Source organism: Nyctereutes procyonoides, unplaced genomic scaffold (genome assembly GCF_905146905.1).
Source record: "Nyctereutes procyonoides isolate TBG_1078 unplaced genomic scaffold, NYPRO_anot_genome, whole genome shotgun sequence".
NCBI lineage: Eukaryota > Metazoa > Chordata > Mammalia > Carnivora > Canidae > Nyctereutes > Nyctereutes procyonoides.
The window spans coordinates 12,064,972-12,086,457 of record NW_026575159.1 but is presented as its reverse complement, the minus strand read 5'-3'; the positions used below and the strand labels follow the sequence as shown (position 1 = coordinate 12,086,457).

The following is a 21,486-nucleotide window of genomic DNA, read 5'->3' as shown; positions in this document are numbered from 1 at the left end:
GAGGGACATGCAGGCTCCTAATGGGGAGCCTGTTGTGGGATTTGATCTCAAGAGCCTGGGATCACGACCTGAGCCAAAGGCAGCCGCTCAACTACTGAGGCACCCAGGTGCTCCTGATTTCAATTTGTGCTAGACTCAAATTATTTTATTCTCTCCCATTAGAGACAGACCATTCCAATTAAGACCCAACACTTGAAACACATGGTAAAAGTAATTTTCATCTATTTATAGCAATATACAAGTTAGCTATTTTCTCATTTTAACTTGTTTGGGACTCCACATTAAAAAAAAATTAAGCTGAAATGGTGACTACATGTTAATTTTAATTAGTTTGTACCACAGATAGACTGTACTTGGTGTTTTCATTCGCAAAAATGTTTAAACCTTTAACTCTCCTCAGAGGTTAATAAAATGAGCAAAACTACCATTGATCAAATTGAAAAATTTATTTACAAAACTTTTTTTGATTAAAAAATTCAATTCATGAAGATTAATCAAAACATAAACCCCATCAAAATTTATTACAATAATCTTCCGTACAATTAATAGCTTAAAAAAAACAAACTGCCAATGAACACTTTGATGTAAAACTGCAATGTAAAAATAGGAACTTTACTTCTGGTGAGTAGAATAAAAGCAGATAAATAATCTTTTTCAAAGGGAAAAAATACTTGAGGGGGAAAAAATGGTATAACATGTGTAAAGCCGGAAATTTAAATACCAGCTTAGTTTCTCATTGCCAGCATGGCATTTAGATCCCAGATGAGATTTCGTAATTGATCCATAATTTGCTTCAGCTGTTGATTCTTCTGTTTGAGTTTCTGTAGAAACAAAAGAATTTATCAGAAACGTTTCATGAATTACAGACCATGAAGTTAGAAGATTAAAATGTCAGAAGTCAGAACTCTAATGATCCAGACAGAAATTAAGCTAACTATTTCCTGACTGCAGAAGGTCTCAATCCTCTGGCCACAGGAACTCTCTGAAAGGCAGAGTGAATTCTGATTCCGCCCGCAGAGGCCCCTGGCTCTAGCCCCTGCCTCCCATTTCCACCTCCACTCTCCACCATCAAAGAAATTAAGCTAAACATTTAATTGTTATAAAGCCTAGGATAGAGGTTTTTCCAAGACGCAGTATAATGTAATGGTCAAGAGCACAACCTCTGAGTCAGCTTCTCTGGGTTTATACTCCCCTCCTTCACTAACTAAAGATAGGAGGCCCAATTACTTAACCTCTCTGTGCCTCAGTTTCCACATCAGAACAATGGAGGTAATAATTGAGCCTACCTCGTAAGAGTCGGTAAGAGGACTAAAAGATTTGATTGACATAACCATTTTAAAATTGGGCCTGGCATATAAGTAAGCATTCAGCAAATGTTCCTCGTAGACACTGAATGAAAAAAGCTGTCAATATAGGAAATAAGGTTTAATGAAAATACAATGCCTGATGGAAGTAGTCTTTCAAAAAATGTGGCAGAAGTCACTGTTTGCCCATAGCATGAAGTATGATCCACTTCTGATTGTGAAAACTGAAGACAAGTGGCGCAGTCTCTGATGTAATCTTTTTCACAACTGAGATCTGCTGGATGCCCTGAATGCCCATGGCCTGCAGCCCACAGCTCTTTGTATCTGGGTTTCTACTAGACCACGGTTTATTAATTTCTCTTTAAGCATCTGTCCTTCAAATCCTATGTGGCAAATATCTGCTTAGGTAAAACAAAATAGAGAATTTCTGGTCAAAGTATTTACTAGTTATTATAATACTATTACTATTCCGTAATCTTTTAGAAACATTACATTAGGAAATAATATCTTTAATTAGATAATTTTGAAGATACTATATTAAAATATACTCCTGCTAAAGTAGTATATATGTTCATTATGAAGAGTCCTAAAACTCTTCATTTTGATTTCATTAAAGATCCAACTAAGATTAACGAAGTTATAGAAGTAATAGAAAGTAGCTTAAAGGGAGGACCAAGAAACTCTTACTGGAAAACAGAAAAACAATTTACATAGATTTTAATATTTAAATGTAATTCGTATTTGAGAAGAGAATACAGCACAGATATCAGGACACAGTACACAGGGCATCTGCACAGTATACAGTATCATGAGGCTCACTTTAACACTGTTTTTGGGAAGAAGATACGGTTGGTATTTAGTTACTCAGTCTCCTTGTTGAGCTTTCAGATGGCCCATCTTCTGGGCTCTGTTGTCCTAAGTGTGTGGCAGTTATTTACACAACTGTGTACAGAATCTAATCAAATGGACCCTCATAACTAGATGAGGTGATGGGTGACCAGATGGTCGGTACCAAGCCCATAGAGGCTTTTGCATCCTAGAGACCAAGAAGTGGATGCTTGTGCTAGCAATCAAGGGTAGTAGCAAACAGAGGCGAGAAGAGTCAAGGTGCTCTCCCATATCCTGGGAGGCTGGAAACCTCAGTCCCAATTCTAACTTTGCCTCTGACTTGCTATTTCATCTTGGATAAATTCTTCTTCAGTTTTCTTATGAGATGGCATCATATAATTTACGAGGCCCCTGCCAATTCTACTTTCCATACATCCAGACTGAAAAGGACAGTTATGCAGACACAGGCTGAAAACCAGTTAGGTTTATTTCAATGAACTAATTACTGGTTCAGAGTCAGCTGCCCCATCACGCTGAGCCGTCCGTCGCTTGCTCCCCTAGCCATGAGAGACTATAGCTCCTGCAATGTCCACTCTCAAACCTAACTTTTCAGGGAGAATGGAAAAGAGCTACTGAGTAAGAATAAAAAGAAGAGAAACAATGTGGGTGAACTTAAAAAAAAAAAAGTCTTATTTGAATTAGCACCTTCTGACATACTTTGAATATGCTTACTTCTAAGTTTCAGAACTTTTCTTTGGAATGGAATTCTGAGACTGTAACACTTTCTGTTCTATATTTACCGAGGGTATAGTATGTACCAGGCTCTGGGTTAGGCATTGCGAGGGGAGAAAAATGAATAAGGAACAATCCCTGCCTTGAAGAAATTCTGCATCAAGGAGAAGGAAGATAATGCCCAAATGACTGGATTATATAACCTGGTAAGGGAGATGCTGTGTAACCCCCAAAGATAGAGACACTGCCTCTTATGGGTAGGGTCAGCAAACACAGGGCTTAGAAAAATTGGTGGTGAGCAGAGTGGAAGGAGGATAAACTTGGGCTTGGTGGTAATAGGGACCCATTAAAATTCTTGAAGAAAAAAATATGATTTCAACTTAAATGAAAGAGGTTAACTGGGCAAATGTGTGGGATGGATTCTCCTGAATAATTGGTCAAAAAGCTGTCCATGGAAAAGAAGGAGCAATGATTTAAATTTTACAAACAATTGAAAACCATTATTCAAAGGCCAAGTCTAGTAAAATAAGCTCACTGGTCAAATTTTCAGTATAAATTACTAGAAGGAATAAAATTATATTCTTGGATAGTTAAAAATACACTTTAAAGTCAGTATCAAAACAGGTCTGAAGGCTTCCATAATGGATGCATCATTGGCATAAATGCATAGTTTAACCAGTAGTAAGACTACTTTTAAATACTCATTTGGAAATACAAATTCTAATATAGTTGTTTTATCAAAAAAATTAGCCTCATTCTTAAGAAATAAAGTAAGAGAATTAAAAAATGTAGGGCATTTTCAAGGTAATATTCAACTTCAGGTGATAATAATTAAAAATATATTTTAATTATATATATAATAATAGGTACACATAATAATTTTAAAAATATATTTTTAAATTATTTATTTATTCATGACAGACACAGAGAGAGGCAGAGACACAGACAGAGAGAGAAGTAGGCTGCATGCAGGGAGCCTGATGTGGGACTCGATCCTGGGTCTCCAGGATCCAGGCTAAAGGTGGTGCTAAACCGCTGGGCCATCGGGGCTGCCCAAAAAAAACATTTTAAGGCACTTGGAAAGTTGTTCTCAAGATGCCACAAAGTTTTCAAATTAAAAAAATTAGCATACAAGTAAGATACCTAGAGCCAAAACACATCATGACACTATCAGTAGCAAAGCTGACAGTTATGCTTATTAGTGCTTAAATTGTAAATAAATTTTCATGACATGATACAGGATTTAATATATACAGTCTTGCCCCTGATTGATTTTAACAGAGGTTGACAGCTGCTATTATCAAAATCCATCAGCTGTGCCTAATTTGTTACATTAACAGGTGAATGTGTAAGTAGAGCACTTAAAAAAATGTTTATGTTAAGTCATGCCATGTAATTTAATATTCATATAAGGGCTGTGACCATTGGTCAAAAATGCTTTAATTTTTAAGTGCATGGACTCAATTATGTCAGCCCTGTAAAAAATACTCACATGGTTCTTCAATTTCTCCATCAACAAAACAGAATTCATTCTGATGTCCTTAAAACATATAGTCTCAAACAGGTGTTTGGTCTTTACTTGAATATTACGGCTTATGGATTCCAGAATTATGAAGAGAAAATGAAAAGTATTAAGCCAAAAATCTGACTATTGAAACTCAGGCCATCCTATCATACCAGAATTTACATCAAATACACTGATTACAAAATTCTGTACTCTCAAATTTCATGGCCTATGGTAGGTATTGGTGGCATATATACATTGTTAGAAGTCAGACAGACCACATATTAAATAGTAAACATACCATCAATGTGGTGTTCTGTACAATTTTAAGTATACAAAGATGTAATATATTTTAAAAATGAATGAAAGTTAAATGAGTGGTGCATAAAACTACTTATTTTATGTAGTTTATTTAAAACCAAAAATACACATTGTAATAAGCTTTTGAGTATTTTTAATTGAATGTCAAGAATACAATTTTATTACTGATTATATAGGCCCATAAAACAACTTAATCATTTAATATAAAAGCAAATGTCAATGTGTTAAAAATATGGTCTGATTATTAAAGTACTTAAATTCCAGTTTTTCTTTTTTTTTTTTTTTGTAAATATCAAAACAAATGAGTACATGAAAGGAGTGTACTGCTTTGTTTCCATTAGTCTTCTGTCCTCATAGAAGACATTTATCCATTTGTGTGAAATGTGCACAGTGGTAGACAACACATATGATTCATGGCAAAAACTCCCACACTTAGAATGATGACTGGCACAGAGCAGATACCCAAATATACAAATATTTTAATATTCTATTAAAAAAATCAAAAAGCCAAGTCAAAAGCTTTCCAAATCCTAGAACAGAAAAAACAAACAAGGAAAAAAAAATTCCTAGCAGTCATTTTGCAGCTTATTCTTTTTTTTGTTTGTTTGTTTCCCAGTTAAATATGGCCTGTTGGTATGAAAAAAAATACATATATGGCTATTAAAAATTATTCATTTTAATATTCTGTATCAAATTACTTTGATGTGTATTACTAGCTCAGATTGCTGTGAACCTTAAAGCTACTAATAACTAGCACCACCTAATAACTAATAACTTAAAAAAAATCTGTATAACAGGGAAGAGAATTGATAAAAATAGACAAAAGGAATATAAAAATTTAAGTTTATGAATATAAGATATTTATAAGTAGTTGAAAAGTTAAAGGATTTAAACTTTATTTTTTAGTAGCATCTGTGTGATTATATAATTAGATTAGGGCACCATTTTACCATCTGTAGGTAGCTATTAACAAAACATTCTTCATAGAAACATTCAGCTCTGTGAGCCGTCAAGGCAGAAAGAAAAATATATCCACTGATCATGACCTTACTCAGTGTTACAAAAATGTTCTCTTATATATTTTAATCTTGTAGAAGGGAAGTACAGTTGGATGAAATTGGAAGAAAAGAATAAGTAACGTTAGTAGCACTAATTATACATAACTTATTAAGAGTCAAAATATGTGTTATATTCAATTCACAATTACAATGTTTTATTTAAGAAGTTAGTTAAAAACCTCTAGATTAAAGAAATCCACTTTGCTTGGTTTTTAACTATTCTTTTCTTCTTTATTTTTTGGATTTCACTTTGAGTTAACCAAATCTTAGTCCTCCCCTCCTCCCTTTTTCTTAAAAATCTCTCGTTTACTAATTCCCTACTTCTGTTTCAAAATATAGTAATAGTTCCTAGGAAGTCAGAGGTAGTTAAGAAGCCATCAAATGAGGACTTTCCCTGCCACTCAAGATACTTTCCCCCTAAATTCTCTTTAAAAGAATAATTCCTATAGAAACATAGGGCTAAACTTTAAATTTGTTCAATTCAAACATCTAGATTCTTTCTTCTTTGTAACAACCTTCAGTTTAATGTTAACTAAAACAAGTTCTACCCCAAAGTTAGAAGCACTTAAAACAGCAAAATCAGCAGATTCAATGACTTAATCAAAGAAAGAGTTCTTAAATGCCTGAAGTATAATGGGAACACAAAATCTGAATATGGGCTTTTATTCCATAAATAGACAAATCTTCAGAAATACTGTGTATCTATTCTGTGTATTGAAATAAACTTGTTGCAGATAAACGCTGTGGACTAAATTCATGCGTTTATCTCTTCTTTTCTGCAAAACTTTAGTAAAATGCCAAGAGAGGAATGAAAAAGCTATAATCCTATGTGGGGAAAAATGATCAGAAAGGAGACTGTAGCAGATGCAAGGTGGTAGTTTTAGAGGAAAAGTAGAAGGCGAGTGGCAAATGACTTGGGAGGAAACTACAGCCCAGGTGGATTCAGGGACACCAGCCACTGAGAACAGGGCTGCTCCTCCATGGAGACTGGAGGCGGGTGCCAGGGCAACAGCACCAGGTGAGGCCTGGGGATTAAAAACTGGAGGAACAGCTGAAAGAGCTCCAGGGACTAGCAAGAGTCCCAGATGCACACTCCTACTCCTCATGAACAGGTGACTGAGTACTCTCTCCCTGTGCCCTGCCCCACCTCTAAGGATTAGGAGCTGTGTTTTTCTATGAAATTGAACCACAATGGCTGTGGATTCAGTGCCATCAGAACGGCAGAAGGAAAGACAAGAGCATCTTTATGTAGGCACTGGAAGATTGTTCTCTGAAGAAACTAAACAGCCTTAAAGAAAAAAAAAAATCCTGAGAAAATGATAGTCGGGGGTCCCCCCCACAAAAAAAACAACTTGCTTCCCAATCTCAACGTGATGAAGTCCACCCTCAAAGCCTATTATTAGCTTTCTAGTGACTCATTCTTAAATATAAATGGCTCATGATTAAGCATCAGAGTTCATCAGGTCTTAATTTAGAGCCTCAATCTGGAAAGACAACAAAGTGAAATAGAAAGGGGTTGTAAACTATGGCACATGACCTGTTTCTATAAGGCCTGTGAGCTAAGGATGGTTTTTACATCACAGCAAAGATCTTATATGTCCCACGAAGCCTAAAATATTTATTATCTGGCCCTTTAGAGTTTGCCAAATCCTATTTGAGAAGATTATGGAAGAATACCTTCAAATTTCTGAGGGAAATTAATTTATAACATAGAATTTTATAGCCAGCCAAACTATCAAGTGGATAGCTATGGGAAGACTAAAACTTAGGTCCTTATATTTCTTCTGAAGAAGCCCACTAATGTATGTACCTTACCAACAAGGCAATAAACCAAGAAAGAGGAAGACATGAGGCTGAGGAAACAGTGAGGCCAACAGAAGGGGCGAGGGGAGCCCTAGAACAGTGCTGAACAGCAGGCCTAGAGGGCATTCAATCCAGACCTATTGAGGAGATGGAGGACTCTGGGGAGAAAAAAAGAACCAATAAACTGCCTGATAGTTTTGACTCTGGGAAAAGCTGGAAAACAGTGCTGAGATGCTGCCCCAGATACATAATGAACCAAAAAATTTTTAAAAATTACAGAATTACTAACTCCAGTAGGACAAATAATTGTTCAAGGAAATGAGACCCCAGTTTAATATGTGGCTAAACAATAAATAATATTTATGTGCCTTAATAATACAAACACAATATTTATTGAATCCCAATTATGATATAACCGTATTGAAAAGACTGGGGGAAGAAAAGTATGTGGAGACTGGAAGAAAGTTAAATCCTAAAGTGGGGAAAGAAATTTTTTTATAACTTATCCTTCCTATCAATTATGCCCTTCCCTTAAAATTCACAAAATTCTAAATAAATAGCTAGTAGGATTTTTTTGATTATATACTGTCAAAGTATTATTGTATTCTGATTATATGAAAGGTCTTTAAAAAAAATCAAGAGTAAGTTATTCCTAAGCCATCAAATTGGAAAAGAAGAGGAAAAACTCAGAAATAAAAAGTGAAATAAAACATATATTTAGAAAAATTATACATTTCTTTACACAGGCTTTTTTTCCCCTAAAATATCATCAAAAGCTTTGGTAGAGAATAAACTCTATATGTCATATGCTCTGCAAAGTTGCCATTATAATGCTGTTTTATTTATATACATATTTCATTGTATTTTATAATTATTACAGAGAAAAATAATAGAGTATATCTGTTGTGAATTAATGCACAGATTATCAACAGAAACATATAACACTTCTGAATGAATGCCTCATCTCTCTAGACTACCAAACACCATTTATTCTTTGAGATGTAAATTAAAAGTTTCCAATCCCCTTCTCCTTCCCTATAAATTTCTTACTGTAAGTTCTTTATACTCATTCATCAGTGTCAAATTTTGCTGGAAATATTCTTAATTTGTATTTCTCCTTTTATGAAAAAAATGAAAATTTTATAAAATCCAGCTTTTTCCTTTCTCTTGAGTTTTGATATATATTTTCCCTAAATTTTTCAATATTTTGTTTTTCAGGTCTTATTTTCAACTCTGATATTAATTTTGACATATGGTATAATGAAAAAACTAGGTAATTTCCCCCCAAAGTTTCTATTTTTAAAGACAGATTTTCCACACAATCCCTCTTCTAACACAATAAATTCTTATATACAATAGGACAAGTATTTTTCTGGCTATTATATTACTAATCTATCTATTCTTGTACCATTACTTCACAATTATTGTTTTTTATAATATTCTCTATATTACATTTTAATTTTTGAAGCAAAGAGTTCTATTTTATGAGAATTTCTTTTGATGTTTTAGTATACTCACAACAACAAAAAAAATTCCAATTTGGATTTTATTTGGATTTGTTTTTTCATTATACTGAGCTAAAATCAGTACTATTATTATGTACTTTCAAGAGAATTCATACTCAAGACTGGTCATTTTTAGAATATTTACTGTCTACGCAAGACTTTGTTTTTTTTTTTTAACTATCCAAAACTTCTTTTACGTATCATAATAAGTTTAGTCACATATATCATTGATAATTCCTAACTACTTAATATTAGTTGTTATAATTATGAATAGGATTTTTTTTTTTTTTAGATTTTATTTATTTATTCATGAGAGACAGAAAGAGAGAGAGAGGCAGAGACACAGGCAAGGGAGAAGCAGGAGCCCAACATGTAACTTGATCCGGGGACTCCAGGATCACACCCTGGGCCGAAGGCAGGAGGCGCTAAACCCCAGAGCCACCCTGGGATCCCTGAATAGGATCTTATAATCGGTTTATAACACTACAAGAAAATGGTATCATTCATATTAAGCCCTTTTATCAAACTCTTATTGACTCTAGTTGTTAATCAAGTGAGTTTCTTTGAACTTAACAAGTTCGAGTTATAATATTATGTACAATCTTAACAAACATGTGTATAATATTATAACCCATTTCCCAAAGTTTGTTTCTATTTCCTGTCTTTTTGTTCAGGCTAGAACTTCTAAAATAATAATAAACATAGTGGTATTGGTATACAGCATCTTATTTTCGGACCGTTTTTAACAGAACTAGTTCTGTATTTCACCCGTATGAAAATGTTGGCTATTTATCTGAAATAAATTTTTTTTAAGACTAGTAGTTTTAAGTGTTCTTTGAATCAGTAACATTTGAATTCTATCAAATGTCTTTTAAATCTGAGAAAAATTTTTTTCCAATTTAATGCACTGATACTATGTATTATATATGTAAACTAAATTATCCTCATCTACCTCCAAAAACCCTTTCTGGCTGTGATGGATTGTTAATATCTCGATGAATTCTACTGACTAGAGTTAAGAATTTCAAGATCAGAGCTGGCAGTGGCAGGTGTGTGTGTGTTTGTATTTGGAAGTGAATTAGTGAGACTGGTATTACTTATTGTGCTGTTAAGTTTTGGTAATCACAGGCCATGTTTCTACCACAGAATGAACTGACAACTTTTCCTATTTCTCTTTGTTTTATGAGAACTATCTGAACATTGTCTTCTAAACTTCAAAAAATATTCAGTAATAAATGCATTCAAGTTAGGAACTTTTGCAGGATGGAAGGTGAGGTTAGCTTACTGCTTTGATAACTCTCAATTTCTTATTCCACTGTTGAGATATTCACATTTTCTGTTTGTAAATTTTTATCATTTGCTGCTCCAAATATATGCTGTAAGCTAGAAAGCTAGAATTCTGCCTAGAAAAGAAAAAAGTAAATGAGTTGTGACTCAGTGCCTATGAAGCTTTTCTAAGAGCTTTATGGCATGATTTCTGCGATCTTTCTTTTGACAATTTGGGTGCATTTCTGCTTACCTTTTTAGTTCTTGGTTATACTCTAGGTTAAATATGCCACAGAAACAACTGTGTAATTCTATAATTCAAACTATGTCTTTGAGTTACATAGATTGCCTTGTAATTCTTACCCATAATTCTGAAATATAAAGTACACAGACTAATAACTCACTTTATTCACTTCAGCAATTTCTCGCCTCTCTTCACTAGCAAAACGAGGTGGGCCAGCCCGATCGTCATTCTTTGAGCCATCTTCTTCTACATATGGAATTAGTTGCTGGGAGTGGCAGACAAGAGTTAAAAGTCAAAAACATGATGCAAAGTTTTCAATTACACTGTATGCAAAATCTTTCTGATTAAGGTTAATTTTTATGCTTTTCACCTTGGGGTATATAAATAAACTGTATTTCACATGATGGCCTAAAATAACAGCATTAGAAGTTTATCATTTCAGTGCCTCCTAGACATTACACGTTCAGGTTTCTTCTACAAACTAGCTCTTATAAAATTAATTGTTGCATACAGTTAAATAATAGACTACCTATTCAATCAGCAAATATTTAATTTTCAGACACTGGGTAAGATACTGCAAAAATGATAAGTAAGATATGATTCCTGCCCCTAAAAACAATTACAGTCCATTTGAGATAGAACAGGCTTTCTTTCATTTATACTAGAAAGAAAAGAACTTCATGGATGTGCATTATATGAATGTCATTTACTTTATTATCTAGTACCTCAATGTTTATGCAAATTTCTAGAGGTCTTCTTTTAGTTGGGAAAAAGTTTCTCATAAGAGAAAAAAATTTATATAGTAATGAAACATCTAGCAGAATTATAATGAAATACATATGGTTTGTGATAGGGTTTATTTGAAGCTCCTCATAAACATGACAAGAGATTTCAGGAATCATTTGGTCTCTACCATCTTATATCAACAATGCAGGAATAGGCTAGAGGTAAATAAATAATACAACCAGGAGTCAGTCATCTGGCCAAACTTCTTCAAATTCTTGGGAAAAATATAAACTTATCCACATCACAACCATTCTTCCTTCCTTTCCTCTCCTAATGCAGAGCTGTCCTCCCTCCTAAAGATGACTGACTTCCCTTCTTGTGTTTTGATTTCTTCATCCTCCTGTCTTCATTATTTATCTCCCTATCCCCAACCTCTCCCTACTGTTTTCTTCCTTTATAATCTAAACATGTCTGGTCTCTTTCATTTAAAGGTTCTTTTTCCTTTTGTTTCTCTCCTTTTCCCAAAACCCTTGACACTAACCCTCCTTCCATCTACTGTTTTCCTCTTTTTATCTAAGCTTTTTGAAAGATTGTTATCTACTTGTTGGCTTCAGTTCCTTATTTACTGTTTAATCTTCAACCCATTGCAATCTGACTTTTTGTGGCTAACAAACATCTCAACAAAGCTCTGCTCATATATACCAACAATTTTCCTCGAGCAAAATCTACTGGACAATTTTCCTCCCTTATTTTCCTTGACTTTCTCTCCAGCATCTGACAATGTTGACCACATTGCTGATCTTTCTCCTATATCTTTGATCACTTCTTTCAGGCCATTTTGCAGTGTCTGTTCATCCCTTACATGCTGATCACTCAGAAAGAAAGGACTTGTCACATGAAATTGTTCTCCACATGTAGTAAGAGAGCATCCAGACCTTCCCAGCTACTTTTGTTGGCAGAGACAGAACTTGTCAACAAGGGCCACTTATAAAAATATCATATACCTAGTCAACTAAAATACATGTTACCCAAGATTAAGTTTAAGAAATAGATTTTCAAACAAAAGTGACTCCGCTAATCTAAATTAATAATGATGAAAACAATATTTCCTCTGTAAAGAACTTATTTGAAAGCCATTTTAAGAATATTTTTACAATACTATGAAAACTCTTTCTAAAAAGAAAATCAAAAAAAAAAAAAAAAGAAAAGAAAAAAGAAAGAAAAGAAAATCATGCACTAATTTAATTAAATTGACCCTGGCAGCAATAATAAACTTGTCACAAGACAACTCTTTCCTCCCAACAAAAATTCAGTACAGGCTTGGATGTTCAAATCTACAAGTTATTAACATGAAAAGACAGTACTAATTCTATGCATAAATAGCGTATTTTCACCTTCTCTAATCAATAGTAAGACCAATATAGTTCAGAATCTGAAAATATTGTGAGAAGACAAAGAGAAAAGGGGGAAAAATTACAAAGGTCTGGCATCTTACATTCATCTTCCCTCTACCACTATAACTTGCCTCCACTGGAATGGGATCCATTCCTCCGCAGTTTTCATTGCATTTGTCATAGACCAATCTCAGCTTCCTGAAGAGAATAGAAAGTTGGCGAAGATGATCTTGTAGCTTTGCTAGCCGGTCTTGATATGTTCCAGTATGGTAAGTGACACCATTTGGCAGCTTTTCAGGCAAAACAAGAATAAGACAGATATGAAGTAATGGCAATTGAGATTTTCTGTAAGTAAAGCTAGCAAAAGAGAAATATTTTTAAAGCACTGTGTAAAAGCAAACTTTTTCACAATTAATCAAGGGTAATTTTAAGAATTTAAGAATGATTCTTGTTTATTTGTTAGCTTCTTGGTGTCCTGTTTCAGTGCTGTAAACCAAACCTAGAAAAAACTCTGATCAGCTGAGATACTTTCCCCACAAACTGTGTATTATAACTTTAAAAATAATGCCACAATTTTAATATTATTATTACATAAGGGCAGCAAGCTGCTGAACTCGAGTATGGGAAGTTAAAAATAAAATACAATTTAAAGAAAAAGAAGCAGCAATAGAAAAGTCCAAAGTGATGATCAGGGCTTTTCAGCAGAAGAAACAGTATACTGCTGCTATAGCAAAGTAATCTCAAAATACCTTAACTATAAGGTAATTAAGATGCTCAAGACATGCACTAAAACAGAAAGCTGTCACCAAAAGTTTTACCACAAAAAGGAAATCAACAGTAGGAGAGAGAGATGCAGATCAATCTGTACTTGAGCATCATTAATAAATTATTATAATAACTGCTTATAATCATAGCTCTGTCTTGGATGCTTATATATTTTTTAATTCAGGAGTTTTATCAAAAGATGCCAAAAGTATGTGCCAAAAGGATAAAATTACAGACACATGGCGATTGACTATTATTTAGAATTTGTAACTAAATGCACCTTTTGTTGCACTGCTGAACCTCATGAACAAAATCTTCCTTTCTCTGTAGATCTCTGTACATCAAAGTATTCTATACAGCATTTTATTCCCACAATTGGATCTGTTACATTATACCATTAGAATTAACATTTAGACCATATTTTCTAGTAGACAAGATGGTTTGATTACTAGCATTCACTTATATACTATCTTGGGGATTAAAGTGCCTTAAGACACTAACTACTACCCAATAGCTAGAAGATCAGCCTTTCTAAACCTGTTTACTCTTTTTATTTTTTTAAACATATGAGGTAGAAATGCAAAAAAAAAAAAGTGCATGGTACAGAATTTGGGAAAAAAAGAAAACAGAACACTATCATTACAAGTAGATAAAATAGTAAACATAAAAAAAAGACTGGAAAAACCTACACACAGTTGATAAAAGATCCAACAGGGAGATCTGCTTGAATAATTTATTTTTTTCTTTTCTATCATTTTCAAATTTCCTGCAGTGTCACAGTTTGGAAGTTAAGGAGATGGATCTTCTGAAATTATTTGAAATCAGTTCAGAAATTCTCAAGCATTAAAACACTCTGAGGACAGTATCTCCAAGAAACATTATAAAATATCAAAGGCTGAATCAGTTAAAACTTTTATTTTTTTTAAAGATTTTATTTATTTATTCATGAGAGACCGGAGAAAGACAGAGACAGAGACAGAGACATAGGCAGAAGCAGGCTCCACGCAGGAAGCCTGATGTAGGACTTGATCCCAGGACTCAGGGATCACGCCCTGAGCCAAAGGCAGACGCTGAACCACTGAGCCACCCAGGTGTCCCAGTCAAAACTTTTAAAAAAATGCATGACAAGTTCATCCACCAAAAGGCGTTCAACTAAATACAATGTAGGATTTCTCATGAACTTTCACAATCAGAGAAAAGTTTTAAAGGATCCCAGCTTTCCTGTTTGGGTGATAATAAGTGGTATAATGATTACATCTTGCATAAAGAAGAATTGTACCTTTACCTGTATCTTTATTTATTAGGTTTAATACTTGGCCCATATCTTCTACTTTGGTAAGTTATTCACATTTATATCCTGTATTTTGTATAGTGCACATCCATGGAAGAAGGTTTTAAAGTACTGTCTGAATTATTTTACTTCAGTGATTTTATCCATAAGTCTGTACTTAAGATTCACTAAGAAGTGTGTTATGTAAAATAAGTAAATCCTTTCATAAAGAAAAACAAAATCCTTTGAAATGCAAAGAATCACCCTCTTCAAGTTCACCCACTCAACCAAGTTTGGATATTTTCATAGATAGCATCAGATTCTCAAAGAAGGGAAGATTTAATTCCTTCTAAAAATTCCTGCATGCTTTTCATGTGTCAGGCAGTGTTCTAGAAGCTACAGGAAATAGTGAACATGAGAGAGACAACGTTCCTCTACCACAGAATATAAGTTGTAATAGCGCCTAAGATCTCTTGGTATAAATCCACAGTATACATGTTTAGCTGAAAAGTTCATCAGTAACTATTTCACTCTTGAATGAAGAGTGAGAACTACTCTACTATCTACTAACGAAGATTTGTAAATATATGATCAAACCCCTTGACACCAGAAAGATGTTCAACTAAATTCAACATCCGTTCTTAAATCAAATATAAAACACAGAGTAAAAACTTCCTAGCACTATAAAATACCTTTATCTCGGTTAAAAGGTCAGCACCAAGATTAGTGTGGGAACATTAAAAACCTCATCACTATAGTCAGGAACAGAATAGGAAGTCTACTAAGAGCACTAATACTACTAGTGAACACTGTTCTGGAGGCTCTGGCCAAGCCAATTAGAAAAAAAGAAAAAGTTTTGAAACATTAAAAAAGGAAGTAACATAATCATCAGTATTTATTGATATGATATAAATGATATGATACAGTGCTACAATCAACGAAAGTAAAGAAAGAGTGGAAACAAAATAATATAGAGAAAACAGCTTTACTTTCATATATGAAAACGAAAATGAGAAAGGAAAAAGATCCCATTTATAATAGCAGCAATAAAGATAAAATATACGGTAGATTTAAAAATTTCAAGATATAGATGAAAACTTAAGATTCCTCACAGGGACACACACAAAAATGTATTTGTGTTCTTAGTAAGACTCAACATCACTCTGATGTAAAGTCTCCCTACGTTAAATCAACCTAATAAAAGGCTAACAGGTTTTTCTCAGAACTAATCAAGCTGATTCTAAAATATGGGTGGAAAAATAAATAAGGACATCCCGGGCAATTTTAGAAATAAGTGTAAACACACTATGGAGTCACAATAAATCTAAGATAGTTTGGGATTACTATGTAAAAGGCAGCCAAATGGAATAAAGCATCCAGAAACAGACTTGTTTGTATAAAGCAGCATGGAGGAATGAAAAAGAATTATTCGCCCTTTTTGGAAAATGTAGGGCTGGGGCCATACCTCACACTTTATAGAAGGATAAATTCCATATGGGTCAAAGTTTTCTATGTAAAATTGAAACAAAACCCAGAGACCTTCCTGATTTTGAAGTGGGAAAGTTCTTCCTAACTTGACACACAATGTGAAATCCTAAGAGACTGATAAATTCAACTGCCTTAAAAAGTACATACGTATGCCAGAACTTCCATAAGCAGGGCCCAAGTGCAGACAACAGACCAGGAAAAAGAAATACTCGCAAGTTCTACACAGATCAAGTTTTTCTAATATGTCATTGCCAAATCGATACACTGAGGGAGAGGTTAAAGAAGACGCCCCCAAAAGGGCAAATAATATGAACAAGCAGCTAGTAGAAAAGGAAATATAAATGATTCATGAATATACTAAGAGACGCTCAAACTCATTCAAACTTTTAAAAAGAGAAACATAGAGTAGATTTTCTTTTATCATGTGATCAAAGGTTCAGAAATAGAACCTTGCTGTCAGAGCCCAATTGTTGGTCTTGGTTAGGACATGGTAGCATAAGGTGGCACAATGCTCCGTGGAGGGCAATTCATCGAAATTCATCTAATTACAGAAGCACAGAACCACTTCTAAGAATTTATCCTACAGGTATACTTGCACATTTACGTAGGAGGTTATTCATTGCAGTATAATAGTGAGATTAAAAGCAACCCAAATGCCGAGAGAACTGTTTGAATAAATCATAGTATTTCCATGCAGTGTATTCCTGTATATACACCTTAAAAGGAAAAGGAAATATATTCTATACAGATATGAATAAACTCCAAAATATACCAAGTGAAAATAGGAAGGTGCAAAGTGTTGTGTATAATACACTTTTATGAAAAAAAGGGGGAAAATGAAAGAACAAACATGCACATTGCCTTTAATATGCATAGAATATCCGGAGTTATACACAAGAATAGTAATAAAAAGCATTAACATTCACTGCCTGTGGAAAGGGGTTGTTAGATAGCCAGCAGAGAGGGATGGGAGGGATATCGTTCACTGTCATGTCCTCCTTTAATTTCTGAACTCTGAATATATTAAATATTAATTTTTTTAAGATTTAAAGAATAACAACGACAAAAAAAAAAAAAAAACCCTTAAAGGATAACAAAACCAAAGCAGTTATTTTCTTATGCAGGGAATCTTAACCTGGGACCTAGCAATCCTTGAATAAAGTTCCCCCTCATATTCTTTTCACCCTTAAGCTTTACTCAGAGCATATACATGTACACTTTTCTCAGAAGAGAATCTATACTTTTCATCAAATTCTCAAGAGACTAATGGAGACCTTATAAATAAGGAACCACTTCTCTAAAACACTTAGAAATAATCTCAGCAGTTTGTATTTATGGTACTTCATTCTTCTGGATTAATAATATAGAAAACAATTTAAAATTTTTTAATTCTTCAAAAAAGGTATTAAGAACTAACTAGATTACGTATGGTCCTGGTTTGTGCCACTTCTTCCAATGTTTGGGTTATGAAGGATCACGTTGTTTCTTTTTTTTTGAGCCAATTATGGCATGCCTGAAAGGGTCTTACATGAATTAAACCAAGGAATTCACAATATAAGAGGCCCAACGAGGGTGACTGGGTGACCGGCACTGAGGGGGGCACTTGATGGGATGAGCACTGGGTGTTAATGCTATATGTTGGCAAATCGAACTCCAATAAAAAAATATACAAAAAAAAAAAAAAAAGAAACACATTAAAAAAAAACCCTCAAACCAAACCAAAAAAAAAAAAAAAAAAAGAGGCCCAACGAAATAACTATCATAGTCCCTCACAAATTGGTTTTGAATATATGTCCAAATGTAATCTAGTTATTAATTATACTTTTTTGAAAGATTTTGGTTCTTTTAGTGTAGGTCTTGAGTGTGTATTATATCTCTGTTCATTCTATATAAAGTGTTTGACAGCACGTTAGTATTATAGAGATTAGTAGGAAGAACTACTAGGTATGTGTGATGTTTGGTAAATTCTTCTCTTTAAGCCACATTCCTTAACTGTAAAATAAGGATAAAAATATGTCTTAGAACTGTTTTTACAACAGTGTGCCTGACCAAGAAAGTACTTGATAAATGTTAGCTGCAAGATCTATTAGTCCTAATTCAGTACCTAGTGTATAGCAGGGTAAAAATAAATATTTACTAAATTCTAAAAAACCATTTAATCCTACTTTAATCATTTTTAGATATTAATTATTAATTTTTAAAACTACTGCCAACAATTTCATGTCTTCTCTGATTCCCTCTGTATTGTGTTTCACACTGGCACATTGATATGGTGAAGAGATTTCCATGTACCTGAATTACTGTTATAGTGCACCCACTGAAATCAGAGTTCTAACAGTGTGAAGACCAGGTTTCAGATTTACCCTATCACTGACTAGCTTTGGACAAGTCACTTCACCTCTTTAGCAAAACCCTCATAAAACAAGAACGATACCCACATCACAGAGTAGTAAGATAAGCAAGCATTAAAATTAAGCAGTAAGATAAGCAAAATGGTACTGGAACAACTGGATATCCAAATGCCAAAAAAAAAAAAAATGCACTTGAATCCACATTTATGATACTATACAAGAAAATATACTCCATGTGCATCACAGACCTAATCCTAAAACTATAAAACTTCCAGGAAAAAAAAAAAAAAAGACAGGAGAAAACATTTGTCCCTTGGGTTAGGCAAAGACTTTTTAGGTACAAGACCAAAAGCAAAATCTGTAAGAGAACAAATAGGTAAGTTCGATTCCATCAAAGTTTAAAATATCTGTTCTTCCAAAGGCCATGTGAAGAGAATGAAAAGCTACAGACTGGGAGAAAGAATCTGCAAAGCAAAAGGACACATACCAACAAGTGCTGTCAAGAGGAGGAGTACCTGGGGCCCTCCAACACTGCTGATGGGAATGGAGAATGGCGCAGCCACTTTGGGAAAGCTTCTCAAACCCTAGTTATTTGCCATGTGACCCGACAGTTCCACTCCTAAGCATCTATCCACTCAAGAGAAATGAAACGTGTTCACACAAACATTTGCAAGGTAAATATGCATAGCATTACTTATAACGTCTCCAAAGGGGAAACAGCCCAAATACCCATCAACAGATGAACAAATTCTAATGTATTCACACAATGGAGCACTATTCAGCAATCAAAAGGAATGAACTATTGATATGAACTATATGATATATGCTGAACCAAAGGAGCCAGACCAAAAAAACAAAACAAAAGCCCCAAAAAACAAAACACAAAAACAACATAGTGTAGGATTCTATTTATATGAAACTCTAGAAAACGCAAACCAGTTATGGTGCCAGAAAGCAAATCGGAAGTTGCCTGAGGATGGAAGGCCAAAAGCAAAGATTTCAAAGGCACCTGAGGAAACTTTTTTTGGGGGTGGTGGATGATGGTTTCCTTTTTTTTTTTTTTTAAGATTTTATTTATTTATTTATGAGAGATACACAGAGAGAGAGAGAGGCAGAGGGAGAAGCAGGCTCCATGCAGGGAGCCCGATGGGGGACTCCAGCCGGGGTCCCCAGGATCACGCCCTGGGCTGAAGGTGGTGCTAAACCGCTGAGCCACCTGGGCTGCCCGCATGATGGTTTCCTAAGCAATATATACGTGTGCCAAGACTTTATATATAAATGCCATTTTAATGTATGTGTGGCAGTCATACCAAAAATAAAAATGTCTAACAAAACTGGTTAGCAGAATCTGAAGTCTTCAGCTCCTCGAACCCTCTGGAAGTCGTTCTGCTTGAAGAAGAGGTGGAAAGTTAAGGCAGTCTAAGGAGGTCAACATAGTGAGAGGGCCACCTCTTTGCCCTGAAAGGGACAAGAGTTTGCCCAGGGAACTAGAGAATCCGGTGGAAGGTAGAAAACGAGGCTGCGTTTCTAATGGCTGAGTAATATTCCATTGTATGCGTAGACCACAGCTTCCACGTGGAGGGACCTGGAGGGTATTGTGCTGAGTGAAGTAAGTCAATCGGAGAAGGACAAACATTACATGGTCTCTCATTCATTTGGGGAATATAAAAAATAGTGAAAGGCAATAAAGGGGAAAGAAAAAAATGAGTGGGAAATATCAGAGAGGGAGACAGAACATGAGAGACTCCTAACTCTGGGAAACGAACAAGGGGTGGTGGAAGGGGAGGAGGGCGGGGGGTGGGGTGAATGGGTGACGGGCCCTGAGGGGGGCACTTGATGGGATGAGCACTGGGTGTTATGCTAGATGTTGGCAAATTGAACTAAAAAAAACTAAAATAAGTTAAAATAAAATAAATAAAAAATAAAATAAAAATTAAATTAAAAAAATTTAAAAATTAGAAAGAAAGAGAAAGAAAGAAAGAAAGAAAGAAAGAAAGAAAGAAAGAAAGAAAGAAAGAAAGAAAGAAAGAAAGAAAACGAGGCCGCGGCCCTTCTGAAGTCCTCTGGGGAGCGTCACCTGTTTGTACATCACAGAGTCCCGGGGGGCGGGGGCACGTCCCTGGGGAACCCTTGGAAGGTCAACGGGGCGACCCCGTACTGGAGGTCGCCCAGGGCGGCCCCGCCGACGCCCAGGCCGCACCCCCAGGTAACGACGGAATCGGCTCCCCTTTCGCGCGGGAGCGCCCCGCCTCCCTTCCCACCTGCATGTTCCTTAGGAGCTGGAAGATCTCCATGGTGCGGTACACGATGTCCTGCACCGTCTCCTGCCCGATTCGGCACAGGGACGCGGTGTTGACCTCCCGGGCGGCCTGCTGGGCCTGGGGCCCGCCGAACGGCCCCGGCGCCATCCCCGACGCCGCCAGCGGAGGGGTGGACATGGCGATGGCGAGGCTGCGGCCTCAGGCCGGCGGGGCCCGAGGCCGGGGTCAGGGGGGCCGCCCGCCGCCGGTGCTGCCGGCCTCCGCCGCGGAAGACGCTGACCAGACTCCGGCGGCCCGATTTCAAAACAGCGCCCGGGACTTCCGCCCGCCGTGACGTAACACGTCACCGTAGCGTCAACCGGGACCGCCCCCCCCCCTTGGTGGCCCCTGGGAACCTTACCTCGGCGCCAAGCCGGCTGCGATTGGGCCGGACGCCTGGGTGGGGCGGGACGGAGGAGGCGAGTAACCAATCAACGGCCGCACCCCAGCCAGGGGGCGGAGCTCGTGCTGTGAGGCCCTTGGGGTCTTTCCCCGGGTTCTTGCCTAGGGTCCTGCCCTGTCCCTGGAATTCCTCCAAGAGCGCTTATTCTGTTGTTCGTTTGCTTGCGGAGCGTGTACTCGCGACGAGGCTTGCAGCATTACTATCCTCTTGCAGCCAGGAAGCAG

General features: G+C 35.9%; 1 protein-coding gene across 1 annotated transcript; it reads right to left on the bottom strand.

Annotated features, from left to right (window-relative positions):
• Positions 1 to 431: 431 nt before the first annotated feature.
• Positions 432 to 21,138, bottom strand: MED30 (mediator complex subunit 30). Its single transcript, XM_055314383.1, has 4 exons — positions 20,821 to 21,138; positions 12,817 to 12,975; positions 10,726 to 10,830; positions 432 to 821 (listed from the first exon to the last, which is right to left on the bottom strand). Exons 1-4 carry the CDS (start codon positions 20,995 to 20,997, stop codon positions 726 to 728), a joined length of 537 nt encoding a protein of 178 aa, XP_055170358.1. The 5' UTR covers positions 20,998 to 21,138; the 3' UTR covers positions 432 to 725.
• Positions 21,139 to 21,486: the final 348 nt, after the last annotated feature.

What these genes read in the sequence shown, in the direction of transcription:
- MED30 (XM_055314383.1), bottom strand. Translation starts at nt 20,997, where the DNA reads ATGTCCACCCCTCCGCTGGCGGCGTCGGGGATGGCGCCGGGGCCGTTC. An exon ending in AGCTCCTAAGGAACATGCAG is followed by an intron (nt 12,976 to 20,820) that starts GTGGGAAGGGAG and finishes TTGCCTGAAAAG; the next exon opens with CTGCCAAATGGTGTCACTTA. An exon ending in AAATTGCTGAAGTGAATAAA is followed by an intron (nt 822 to 10,725) that starts GTGAGTTATTAG and finishes TTGTTTCTACAG; the next exon opens with AAACTCAAACAGAAGAATCA.